This window comes from Lissotriton vulgaris, chromosome 5, assembly GCF_964263255.1.
Source record: "Lissotriton vulgaris chromosome 5, aLisVul1.2, whole genome shotgun sequence".
Taxonomy (NCBI): Eukaryota; Metazoa; Chordata; class Amphibia; order Caudata; family Salamandridae; genus Lissotriton; species Lissotriton vulgaris.
Window position 1 is genome coordinate 1,911,394,386 of NC_141693.1, and position 13,377 is coordinate 1,911,407,762.

At 48.9% G+C, this 13,377-nt stretch overlaps 1 protein-coding gene across 1 annotated transcript in view; it reads left to right on the forward strand.

Annotated features, from left to right (window-relative positions):
• The first annotated feature begins 4,550 nt into the window (after window positions 1-4,550).
• The window catches only part of LOC147717702 (E3 ubiquitin-protein ligase TRIM39-like), a 429,018-nt gene continuing 420,191 nt past the window's right edge, over window positions 4,551-13,377 (forward strand). Inside the window, exon 1 of the mRNA XM_086924489.1 lies at window positions 4,551-4,955. Coding sequence (XP_086780615.1) covers window positions 4,551-4,955 — 405 coding nt within the window. The remainder of the gene's footprint in view (window positions 4,956-13,377) is intronic.

Consider the following 13,377-nt stretch of genomic DNA (forward strand, 5'->3'; position numbering starts at 1 on the left):
TTGTTTGTGTGTACTAGAACATGATGTCCCTTCACTTGACGCTGGAAGTGACAGAGATTGATTTAATGTAGACAGATCCCTTCGGTTTGAAGAGTGCCTGCGGCCTGTCCATGACCAGCACCCCTGAGCTACCTGTGCCTCCTAGGCACGCCATCCAAAGGAGCTGACTTCCTTTGTTAGCACCATCTGGAAACCTGCACGGAGAGGACAACCTTGCATTAAGGATTTTGGGAACAACCGCCAGTGGAGCTGAGGATATAGAGAACCTGACACAGTAATCAACAGGTAGTAGTTCTGAGGGTCCGGATTCCAATTATGTAGAATATGAAGTAGAAGAGAATGAAGATACAGATGTACCCAAGATATTGTAAATATGAATGAGGCATGTGTCCTGAAGTTTCAAAGTCTGGTTGGACCATGACCGAAAGACAATATATAGAATAGTAGATGGGTAACAGTGGATTACTGGGATGATTTTTACTGAGGGACACTGAGTGACATCACAGAGACGAGAGCAAAGCTAGGAATTTAGCCCCACACACATGCTTGAAGTATTAGCCCCCTGGAAGTTCAGGTCTAGTTGCGTCCCTGGTCAGGTGTGAGAATAGGGTGACCAACTCTTATTGGTGCAAATTCAGGACGGTGAGTGTAAAAATTCAGGACAAAGGGTCAAAATTCAGGACACAAATTCAGGACAGGAGGTCAAAATTCAGGACAAAACTTCAGGACAATAGGTACGTTTTACAGACACATCAGAGGTCGCGCAATAGTATATAAGTAAGCCCAGCCATTTCCAAACATATTCAACCATTTGCAAACCTATCCATCATGTATCCTTCCATCTATCATTTCACTCATCCATCCCCTCATCCATCCTTTCACTCATCCTCCATTATCCATCCATCCATCCACCCTTTCACCCTATCCACCTGTACACTTATCCATCCACTCTTCATCTCATCCATCCATTCACTCATCCATTCAGCCATTTACCCTTTCACCAATCCAGCCATCCTTTCACTTACTAATCCTTCCACCCATCCACTCTTTTAGTCATCCATCCATCCTCCCTTTCTCTCTCCATCGACCCTTTCACTTAGCCTTCCTTCCATCCATCCATCCACCCACCCATCCATCCATCCATCTACTCATCCACTCATGAATCCATCCATTGCCCCTATCACTCATACATCTATCATTTCACTCCTTCACACATCTATTCATCCTTTTGTCCATCTACCCTCCCTTTCACTCACTCATCCATCCTTACACCCACCCTTTCACTCATATGTCCATTCATTCACCCTTGCACTTATCAATCCATCAATCCATCCATCATTTCACTCATCCACCTACCCCCATCATCCACCCACTCACTCATCCATCCTTTCACCCACCCACCATCCAATCCGCTGATCTATCCTTTCACCCACCCACCATCCACCCACCCACTCATCCATCCATCCTTTCACCCACCCACTCATCATCCATCCATCCATCCTTTCACCCACCCACTTATCCATCCTTCCATCCTTTCACCCACTCTCCATCCATCCATCCATCCTTTCACCCACCCATCATCCATCCATCCATCCATCCATCCATCCATCTGTCCTTCCCCTCATCATCCATCCATCCATCCCCTCATCATCCATCCATCCTTCCCCTCATCATCCATCCATCCTTTTCCCTCATCATCCATCCATCCTTTTCCCTCATCATCCATCCATCCATCCATCCATCCTTCCCCTCATCATCCATCCACCCTTCCCCTCATCATCCATCCGTTCACCCACCCCCTCATCATCCATCCATCCATCCTTCCCCTCATCATATATCCTTTCCCGTCATCCATCCATCCTTCCCCTCATCCATCCTTCCTTTCATCCATCCTTCCCCTCACCCATCCATCCCATCCATTTATCCTGCCCCTTATCGATCCATCCTTCCCCTCCATCCATCATCCTTCCCTCATTCATCCTTCCTTTCATCCATCCTTCCCCTCACCCATCCATCCATCCATCCATCCCATCCATTTATCCTGTCCCTCATCCATCCATCCTTCCCCTCCATCCATCCATCCATCCATCCATCCTTCTCATCCATCATCCTTCCCCTCACCCATCCATCCATCCCATCCATTTATCCTGCCCCTCATCCATCCATCCTTCCCCTCCATCCATCATCCTTCCCCTTATCCATCTTTCCCCTCATCAATCATCCAGCTACCCTTCCACCCATACATCCAGCTATTTACATTTTCTCTCCATCCTTCCCCTCATTCATCAATCCATCTATCTATCCTCTCTCATTATCCATTTATTCAATCTTTCATTCATCCGTCCACCCTTTCACTAATTCATCCAGCCATTCACACATCCCTTCACTTACTTACTCGCCCACCTTTCCATATTAATTTTGAGCTGAGCCCTTTTGAGAAGAGGCTCATCAAGAACTTCACCCTCGCTGCAGGAGCCATTCCAGGACTGGGACAGAAGCCACCCAGGGCAGGGACAGGATCCACCACAGGGGGGACAGGAGCCATCACAGGCGGGGGTTGGACTGGAGCCACCACATGGGGGGACAGGAGCAGGAGTCATCACAGGAGAGGGAACGTGATCCACCAGGGTGGGCACAGGGGTGGGCATGCAGTATTCTAGTATCATCTTGGGCTTCTCGCTCCCTCCTGCACAAGACAACAAGAAGACAGGCTCTCTGTCCAAAATGCCATCCCCCAGTATGATGTACAGTACTTACAGGAGATACTCTAAGAGAACTGATTGAACTGATTGTCCTCCATACTTTGTTAATCAGTGTGGGTGCGATTGTGGCATTTCTTTATTGTATTACATTATGCATGTTTGAAGAACCGAGGTTTGCTTACAAATTAGTGACAGTAATTAAGCTCGGTGAAGAGAAGCAGGTGCTGCCTCGGTGTAATCAGGGGTGTAATCTGGCCGAGTCTAGGATGTTTGGGGCCCTGGGTGGAAATGGAACGTGTGAGCCCCCCTCTAAATAGCAGATACAAGACGCATTCAGGGCTGTTTGCATGTGAATGGATGCCTCCTGCTCCTGAACCTGCAGCCCCTCCCTCTCAGTCACCTTCAAGCACCTTTTAACAGCTCATCAAGGGCTGGAGGTGTGAGGGTTGCCATCCCGCTGTGCCTCTACAGTGCTGCTGGGGGCCTGAGCTTTCATACAGCATCGGAGTCAAGAAGGGAGGTGGGGGCAAGCTGTGCCCGGTTAAAATTACGGACAAATGGCGTCCGTTAAAGAATCCTTCACGGACAACGGACAGACAGCCAAAATTACGGACTGTCCGTGAAATTTACGGTGAAGTAGTGTGGCTCACTGGTTAGAGGCGGCAGACCCGAGAGCAGAGGACGGCCCGGGACCAGGGTTCGATTCCCGGCGCGGCAGGTTTCTGGACCAGGGTCAGCGGACTCGACAATTCTCTCGCCTCGGTGCCCACTCTGATCAGCGATCACACTCGGCAACTCTGGGCATTAGCTTGCCTCATCTTCACTAACGGCCCCACCAGACCGCCGGGGATGCCTGGTCTCACCCTGGAGATACCCATTAAGGGACCATCTCTCAGGGAAGCCAGGAAGGGTTTCGCAGCGGTCGAAGCGCCTTGGGACCCTCCGGGTAAGTAGCGCGCTATATAAATGCCTATACATTTACATTTACATTACATTTACGGTTGGTCACCCTATGTGAGAAGGAGGCCAGTCAGGGAGGTGATGATGTGGCCTAGTGGAGAGAGCTGCAATTTTGGGAACTGGAGAACCAGCCTCCAGTCACGGCGTCAGCTCAACAACCTGTGTACCTCAAAACCTAAAGAAATGAAATCGGCCATGTTTAATATATAGTGTGGTCATGTAAAGTGCTCCAATAGCGTTGAGCTGAGTTTACGCTCTGTAAAACTACAAAAAAGGAGGCCCTTCCTTCCGTCCCTTTAGTTTCTGTACCCTCTGGGCTGAATCTTGCAGTTCGCTTTTCCTTTTATTATCTTTTTTTATTTAATGAGAACATTTGATTATACATAAAGGAAAGTATGAGCTCCTTTCTTTTCAATCATTAGAAGTATTATTAGCAAGCATTATTCTCATCAAAGAATATTATTTTTGTCCTAAAGACTACTATGGTGGAACTCCTTAAGCCAAGATAACCGGTAGTAGCATCTGTTGAAAGAATACGAATAGAATTACATTCTTAAATGGAACTACTACTGTATCTCAGTTTGCTTTGAGGGTCCGTGTAATTTGCCGGAAGACCTGTGGAATCAGGCAGACATTGATCACCGATGGGCCCAGGTCAGTTGGAGCCACGCCCACTTGCACATGTAGCCGCTCCCACTCCCACTTGGAGCTACTCCCACGTCCGCTGCAGAGACTCCTCCTTACAGATTAGGCGAGGCCCCTGCGGTGGAAGACACGCCCGTCTCAATGCAGACACTCCCACCCCGGCTGCTCCGCACATTAGAATAGAAAGAATAGAGACACGCCCACTTCACAGATTGCAAGAAACGAAAGTTTTTCTGTAGAAAAATGGCGTCAAACAAACAGCTAAAGCAGGAGGTTTCGTGCTCCGTATGTCTGGAATATTTCACAGACCCCGTGTCTGTGGAGTGTGGACATGTCTTCTGTCTGTCCTGTATCACTCGCTGCTGGGAGGGGCTGCAGACAGACTTCCCCTGCCCTCAGTGCAGAGAAACCTCTAAGAACAACATTTTAAGGCCCGTCAGACAGCTGGGAAACATAGTGGAGCTGTTGAAACAGCTTCACACCCCGAGTGCTTCCGTCCAGGGGGAGAATCTGTGCCGAGAACATGAAGAGAAACTGAAACTGTTCTGTGAAGACGACCAGGAGCCCATCTGTGTGATCTGTCGAGAGTCCCGGGACCACAAGGCTCACTCCGTACTTCCCATGCAAGAGGCTGCCCAGGAGTACAAGGTGCGTACAGTCTAGATGATCGGGGTGGGCAAAAAGCATCTAAATCCAAAGACTGCCCAGGATTACATCGCGTGTATGCCACAGATTAGGCCTTCTATAGGTTATTAAGAAAAGTTTTTATTTAGTTTTTGCACCTGCACATTCATAGTTAACTAATTTTCCTCGTCCAAGCATGATTAGCTGCTCCATAACATGTTCTTTCTTTGCTTTCTGCGACTTGTAGTGTTATCTTCCTCATAAAAGCAGATTTACACATCCCAGAATGCATAGGGTAAATCTAGACTAACCCACCGTAGCACTGACATCGAAGTCTTCCTCTGTCGACGCACACTCCCTCCACCTCTGAAAGGACAGTTCCAGAATACCGCAATGTTTGTTAGTAGGTGAGAGGAAGTAGCAGCTTTATGCTGGAACAGCAAAGGAGGATTGTGTCTGGCAAAATAAGATGTCTCAATTTGCCACTACTCTTGGGCCACCTTCAGCTCGACCTCTGTTCAGCAGAGGTTTGTGTTCATAACCTGGGCCGTTTGTGGTCCTAGATACCAGAGCTTCCGAGTTTGGGACTAGGAAAATATGCCGTCCTCCACCTCATTGACACACTCAATGTGGTACAGCATGTCACACAGCCAACACCTTACAAAGGACACACCCTCAACCACGTCTTATCAGCATCACCAGCAATCCAATGCAAACCACCCACACTCCTCGACTGGAATGACTACTTAGCCATCCCTAGGACTTTGCTCTGCATCCTACCAACCAACCAGGTCAACCGAAAAGATAACACCAAACCTTCAGATCTTTCAAAGACTTCTGAATAGACAACCGAATGATTCAAAACATCTTTCACCGTATCAACTTCATGTCTTACACCATATTGTTCTAAACAGCTTCAAAACATTTTTGGAAAACTGTGTGAACATCTACAGCCAAAATAAAACATGCATGGACGAGCCAAAGCCTTCAGCACCCGGGTACTCGTAAGACCTTGTTGTCAGTAAGGACACATCGCTGAGAGCAAAGATAATGGAAGAAAAACAGCTCTGGATGACCTCATGTTAACGAAGGTGCTCTAGGTAACACTCAGACAACTCATCACATCAGTCTAAGCAAAGTACTTATGTTGTGTGGATTTTTAAAGCGTGATAATCACCTGTGAGGGTATCCAGGCGCTAGAACAGTTTTGTGGGCGTGGGGCCTGCAGAGTTAGTTGAAGATGAGTCTTTAGCCTCCTACAGAATTCAAGAAGTGAGGAGGAGGCTCTGAGTTGTGGGAGGTTGTTCCAGGTTTTGGTTGTGGAGTAAGAAAATTAGCTACCTCCCATTCTGCTTTTGTGAATTAAATAAGCTGTGTTTGTGAGTTAGGAGCCAGTGGACCTCTCTGAGATGTGGAGGGTGTGACATGGGATGTTGAGGATGAGTCTCGCAGCAGCGTTCTCGATGGTCTGGAGTCTGTAGGAACTGTTCGAACATTCCCGCGTAGAGTTTGTTGCTGTGGCTGTCTGCTTGTGATGAGTGCTTGTGTGATGGTACGTCTGGTGTTCTGGGGTAGCCATTTGAAGATCTGGCATGTGTAGTATGTGGAAGCAGAAGGAACTCACTGTGTTGACTTGTGCTTTCATGTTTATCATCCAGGATGATTCCTAGGCTAGGTTTCTGTCATGTTCGGGTTTGGGTCCTAGCTCTGTCGGCCACGAGGTAGAGTCCCATGGATCAATCAATCATAGCATTTGTAAAGTGCAGAGTTTTTGATGTGAATGTTAACACCTTGGCTGCTAGGTGTTTTCCCCTCCTATGCTGACTTTTCGTCATTTCCATCATTTCATGACGAGCTCAGCTCGTCATCATCACAGCTCAACCGTGCATCATGACGAGCTGAGCTCGTCATGAGCATGGAAGGGGTTAAGGGTGAGGGTGTTGTCGATAGTAATGCCAAGCGATTTGACAGAGTTGGACAGTGTGAGTGAGCAGTTGAGTGCGTTAAGGTCTGAGATCCACGATTGAATGGGGAGTCGGTTCTTTTTAGGGGCGAAGAGGATGATTTCAGTTTTATTTGGGTTTAGTTTGAGATGATTTGACTGGAACCAGGAATCAATCTTATGAAGGGAGTTGTTCAGGTGTAAGATGTCAGCGTGAGTTTTAATCTTGTAATAGATTTGGGTGTGATCAGCGTATAGGTGGTAGTTGATGCCTGCTTGTTTAAGAATGAGAGTGAGGGGTTCCATAAAGAGGTTAAAGAGGGAAGGGGAGTGGATAGAGCCTTGGGGGACTCCAAGGGAGACAGAAGGGGGGTTAGAGAGACAATTTTGAATTTTTATTTGCTGAGTTCGGTGTTGAAGGTATGAGGTGAAGCATTTGAGGGCAGTGTCGTTAAGGCCGAAACAGGTCATAAGAACATTGAGTAAGGTTGAATGGTTGACTGTATCGAACGCTGCAGAGAGATCAAGGAGGATAAGAAGGGAGGTCTCCCCATTATCAAGTGATTGATGGATGTCATCAATGACATTGAGCATTGCCGTTTCGGTGCTGCAGCCTCTCCAGAAGCCAGACTGAAGGGGTTCGAGTAGGTTAAAGTTTTCGACGTATTTGTCAAGGTGTAGTAGGACACATTTTTCAAGGACCTTTGAGAGAAGGGGGAGGTTGGTGATAGGGCGGAGATTATTTAGTTCATTTGGGTCAGCATTTGGATTTTTAATTATGGGTGAGATTTAACCAAGTTGAAGGAAGGTGGGGACACAGCCCGTGGCGAGAGAGGTGTTGATAATTTTTGTCCAGAATGGAGCGTTGATGTGTTTAAGGGTGGGGACAAGATTGGAGGGTACAGGGTCTTTTGTGTGGGAGGACGGTTTAAGATTGCCAATTATTTTGAGGACTTCTAGCTCTGTGATGGTGAGGAAGTTGAGCAAGGATGTATTGTTCTTTAGTTGTGAGTTAGGGGAGTTGGTAGCCGGTGTATTGGTAGGAGGGAGGCCAGTGGAGTGGTTGAGGGGGAGTGGAGAAGAGTGTCCTTTGTAAATGCTGCCTTCAGATTGGTTTATGGGCTTGTTAGTCCCTCCTTATGACAGCCATGTCATCATTTGTATCCTCCCATGGTTACTTTCCGCTTTACTTCGAGTGTTACATGGTATGTGTTATTTAGACTGTAAGCACTATTTTCTTTAATGAGGTTCTTCTACTGCCTTCTCTACTGCCCCCTCCCTCCCGTTGCCCATGCCTTGTCAACCCCACCCCCCTCCCGCACTTCCATTGTCCGTGCCTTCTGCCCCCCGCCCCCACTCCCGTTGTTCGTGCCTTCCCCCGTCCTCCCTCCCGTTGTCCATGATTACTACTGTTTGCAATGCAGTAGGTCTGGCGTAAATGCAAGTCCTATTGCATTGCAAATGCTTTTTTTGGTTATGCTTCCTTTTCTTCTCAGTGCTGACGTGAAGTCCATATGAGTAAAATGGCTGCAGCACTTCCCTGTGCTGTTTCTGTCTCCTGTGAACCCTGCAAGGCTTGGCTGCTGTTGACTGTATAGTCAAGCTCGGAGGCAGCGCTCTGACACTCAAAGGGCAGCTGGAAACTGTTCGACCCGATGCCCTCCAGAGAGCAGCAGCCATCGTGAAGCAGCTGCATGCAGATTGGAAGAGCTGTATCGTTGTGCATGGAGCAGGGTAAGTGGAGATGGCCTCTGGGGCCTGACTGTAAAGTGGTGGTCCCCACAGAAATGATGACAGGACGCTGTAGTAGGGAGAACTTTGTTTATTGGATTACATGCACAAGAGAGCGCCGAGCCGGTAGTGCCGTGCTCCGACACTCGCGCCTCTCTGAGTAGGGATGCGCGTGCATCCCCAAAATGGCCGCCGGCACGTCACGTCGTGACGCAACGTGCGTTCACTGAAACGCTAACATTACATATCTCCCTTTTTTCCAACCAATAGAAAATTGTAACTTACAGTCCGCCGCTCATATCAAAGTCTTGAAATCTGGCTGGTCTCACCACTGTCCTTCCCCTTCGGGTCTGTCTTATCGGAGTAGCCGTGACTTTTCTCTCAGGAGTCTCTGCATTACCTCCCCCATTGCCCAGGCTCTCCCTTGATCTCCTCATGTTCGTCTCCTCCTTCACTCTGGGGCTTCCTCTGTTACTTTGCTCCCCGCCGATTTCTTCTCTCCCCATGTCCGTCTCCTCGTTGAGTTGTTCACTTCCTGCACCAGCCTCCTCCACATTTTCCAATTCTCGCCCACCTTGGCTCCACTGTAGCACTTTATTGCATCTCACCATGCGGTCCTGAGACCATACATTGCCATCGCTCAACAGGGCAGCTCTGTCGTACACTTCCTTTACCTGCAAGGGTTTACTGCATTTGCTATCCCCTTTTCTTTGCATCGTCGCCAACTTAACTCGCACCCATTCACCTTCCTCAAATCCAGTGTCCTTCACATTTCTTCGCCTGTCATAGTGCTTTGCGTAGGTGTCCTGTGCTTTCTCCAAGTTTGCCTGAACCACTGCCGGGGACCAATTGCTCGTTATGGTCTTCAACTTCCACACTCGATTGTCCTTTGTGAAGGGGTCCCGTCCCCTCAAGATTTGGAAGGGACTGTATCCGGTTCCTGTAGGGGTGATCCTGTACGCCCATACCATTTTCCATATTTCTGTCTCCCAGTCCTTGTTATTGGATATCGCTGCTTGAACGGATCCCATCACCACTCGGTCGAAGCGTTCTACTAATCCATTTCCCGCCGGGTGATAGATCGACGTGTTCTTGGAGAGGATCCCGTTTCTTTCCATGAAGCCAGTCCATTTGTCTGAGGTGAACTGAGGGCCATTGTCGCTTAGGATGGATTTGGGAATGCCCTCCCTCACAAATGTGTCATGCAAGAATCTTAAAATCGTCTCCGTGTCCATTACCTCTTCCACCTTCATTTCAGGCCATTTCGAGTATCTGTCGATGAGGACACACACATACTTTTGGGTACCTTGCCCATCCAAGATTGGGCCCAATATGTCAATGGATAGCTCCTCCCACGGGTTCTGGGGGGGTTCAATTCTTCCCAGCGCCGGGCGCAGTGGCTTGAGTGTTTTGTCTGCTCCCTGGCACTGTGGGCACTCCCTGACATACTGTTCCGCTAGTAGGTCCATACCTGGCCACTAATATTCTTGCTTGGTTCTCAACTTCATCTTGCCTATCCCCAAATGGCCTTCATGGAGTATCGCCAATAGTTTTGCAATTATGCCCGGTGGGGGAATGACCTTGTCTCCCCTATACACGAACACTCCTTGATCATCCATAGACAACTCTTCCCTGACTTCATAGTACATGCTTAGGGTTTCGCTGGTGTGTTTCTTCTCTGGCCAGCCCTGTACTATACATTTTTTCACCTCCTGTATGGCTGGGTCTTCACTGTAGGCTTCGCTCGATTCCTTGTTGCTGATGACCTTCTCTTGGTCAACCGTCAGGGCCACCATCTCCTCTCCACCGGTCTGGTCCTCTTCCCCTGGTTCCATGGCTGCCGCCCTGCTCAGGTAGTCCGCCACCTTGTTCCGACTACCTGGAATGTACTCTACGTCGTATTTAAATTCCAGTAGTTTTAGTGTCATTTTCCGCTAGAGGTTAGTACCTTCACCAATGGTTTATGATCAGTCTTGAATTGAAATCGTGTGCCCCACAGGAATTGTCTAAATCTTGTCATTGCCCACACCACAGCTAGCATCTCCTTATCAATGACGCTGTATTTTCTTTCTGTGTCGCTCAATGTGCGAGAGGCGAAACTCAGTGTTTCCATCACTCCTTGTCCTCGGTCCTGCATCAACACCGCACCCAATCCTTTATCGCTGGCATCTGTCGTGAGAACCATTCTTCCCTGAGGATCATATCCTTGTAGGGCTATGGCTCCCACCACATCTTTCTTTATACTCTCGAATTCCCCTTGTGCCTCTTCCGACCAGCAGAACACTGAGCTCTCTCTAGTTAATTTCCTCATGCGGTGCGTCTTTGTTGCGAAATGCTGCACAAATTTACTGTAGTATTCCGCCATACCTAAGAAGGACCTGACGTCTTCCTTGCTTGTGGGTAGTGGTGGTGCATCACAAATCGCCTTCACATTTTCCATCTTTTGGGTGATCCCTTGCACTCCAATTTCGTGCCCTAGATAGGTCACTGATTCCATGCCCAGGCGGCACTTTTCCCACTCCGCCGTGAGGCCCTTTCCTTCTAGCACTCTCAGCACCTTGGTCAGTTTTGCATCGTGGTCTAACCTGTCTCGTCCCATCACTAGGATGTCGTCCTGGAAATATTGGATGCCATCCATATTCTTGAACAGTTGGTGCATCAATTTCTGAAACACCGCAGCCGCTGATGCTAGTCAAAACGGCATACAGCAGAACTGGTAGCACCCGAAGGGGGTAATGAATGATGTCAACCTCCTGCTCTCCGGGTGCAATGCAATTTGATGATATGCGGACGTTAGGTCGATAGTTGAGTACCACTTGATACCTCTCATTTTGGCCAGCATCTCTTCGATCCTTGGCAAGGGAAACTTCTCCACCACAATGTTCTTATTTAATTCGCGCAGGTCCACACATAGCCTGACCTTCCCACTGGGTTTCATGACCACTACCAGTGGCGCCAGCCACTCAGCGCACGTGATCGGTTCGATGATTCCTTTTTTTTCTAATTCTTGTAGTTCTATTTGCACCGCTTCTCTCACTGCGAGAGGTACATTTCTCACTTTGTGAGACACCGGTATGGCGCCTGCCTTGAGAACGATTTTGTGCGCAAACTTTTCAAGCTTCCCCACTGTGCCTCCAAATACCTTGGGGTACTCTCTCTTCCATTTGGCCAGGTCTGGCCACACTTCCGGTTCGGTGAGTAGGATCTGTACTTTACCACCAGGATCCAGTGAATGCCCAAGTCACCCTGGTCTAGCCATCCCAACACCGATGGTCCCTTCTCAGATATGTACAATTTGCAGTAGGCGCTGCGTCCTCTGAATTCAAACTTTAACGGTCTGAATCCTACCATGGGGATAGGGTCTCCGTTGTATGTGACTGGTCTTATGTCCAGTTTCTCCAGGTCTGGGCCCAGGTGCAGCTTGAATGTTTCGTTCCACACTGCTCTCTGGACAATGGTATATGGCGATCCGGTATCAGCCACTATACTTATCGGTACACCTCCGATCGTCATGTCCAGCACCGGCTTGGTCGACCTTTTGTTGTCTACGCTCAACACTTGGTCGTAGATGCAAAGTACTGTGTCCTCGTCTTTATGGTCGTTCTCCTCTCTGTCCTCTTGTCCTTGGTCGATTTACTTGACCACACTACTGGAGGCTTTCCTGCGGCACACTTTCTCGTAGTGCCCTACGATCCCACAGTACATACATTTGGCGCGAAACGCCAGACACTTCCTCTCGTAGGCTTCATGTGCCCAGCTTCCGCACCTGTAGCAAGCCTTCTTATTGTTCCCCGTCTGTTTCCCCGGTGGTCCCGGATTCCCTTGCCACCTGTTCGGTCCCTTCGATGTGGGCCTCTTGCTTCTGTTGTCCTTACGGTGCTCGTCGTCGTCTATCCTGTTCACCATCGGACGTGCTGCGGTCTCTCTTTTTGCCGCCTCCGCGCATCTTCGCGCCAATTCCGCTCTCTTGACTATGATCATTACTTCCTGCAGCGTGTCGTCACCGCTGGCCCACAGCTTGTCTTGCACCGCAGTACTCGTAGTGTGCCTTACTATTTGATCCTTGATGAATTCATCTGGGAACGTGTCATATCTGCACGTGGATGCCAATTTCCTCAATGCCACCACATACTCTTCCACCGATTCCCCTGGTTGTTGCTTTCTTTTCTGGAAGTTGTATCTGTCAATTGAAACGCAAACCGCCGGTTTGTAGTGTTCATTTAATTCCTCGATTGCGTGGGCATACACATCGTCATCTGTACTCCCCGTGGTTTGGGTACCAGATTCTTGAAAATCCTTAGCCCCTCCGGGCCTAGATTGTGTAACAATATCCGCCTCTTCCTTTTACTGGTAAACTTCTCGTCATTTTCATCCTCCAGCACTTCGATGAAGTTGTCTATGTAGTCTCTCCAATCTTCCCACCTCATGAGGGGTTCCCCTGGTTTGGGTAAGAACTGCACGGGGGCCGTCGCTGAGGCTGCTTGCGCGCACATCTTTTCGCGCCTTTCTGTGTGCGGGGTGTCACCGTGACTTCTGGGGCTACCAGGTGCACTGTTTTCCTCTTGTGTCTCGTTTTGCAGCTGGGGGTTTTCTGTTTCTGCCCCTTCGCTTTTCCCAGAGGTCGCCAGTGCTCCTGCCCTCGGTTGTGTTGTGTTGGGGGTGTCCTGGGTGGTGTGCCCCTCTGCGCGCCCTTTCACTTCTTCCCCAGTGCTCAGTTCAGCTCCCTCCATGTGGATATGGGCTCTGCCGCGCTCTCTGGTGTCCACTGCTTGT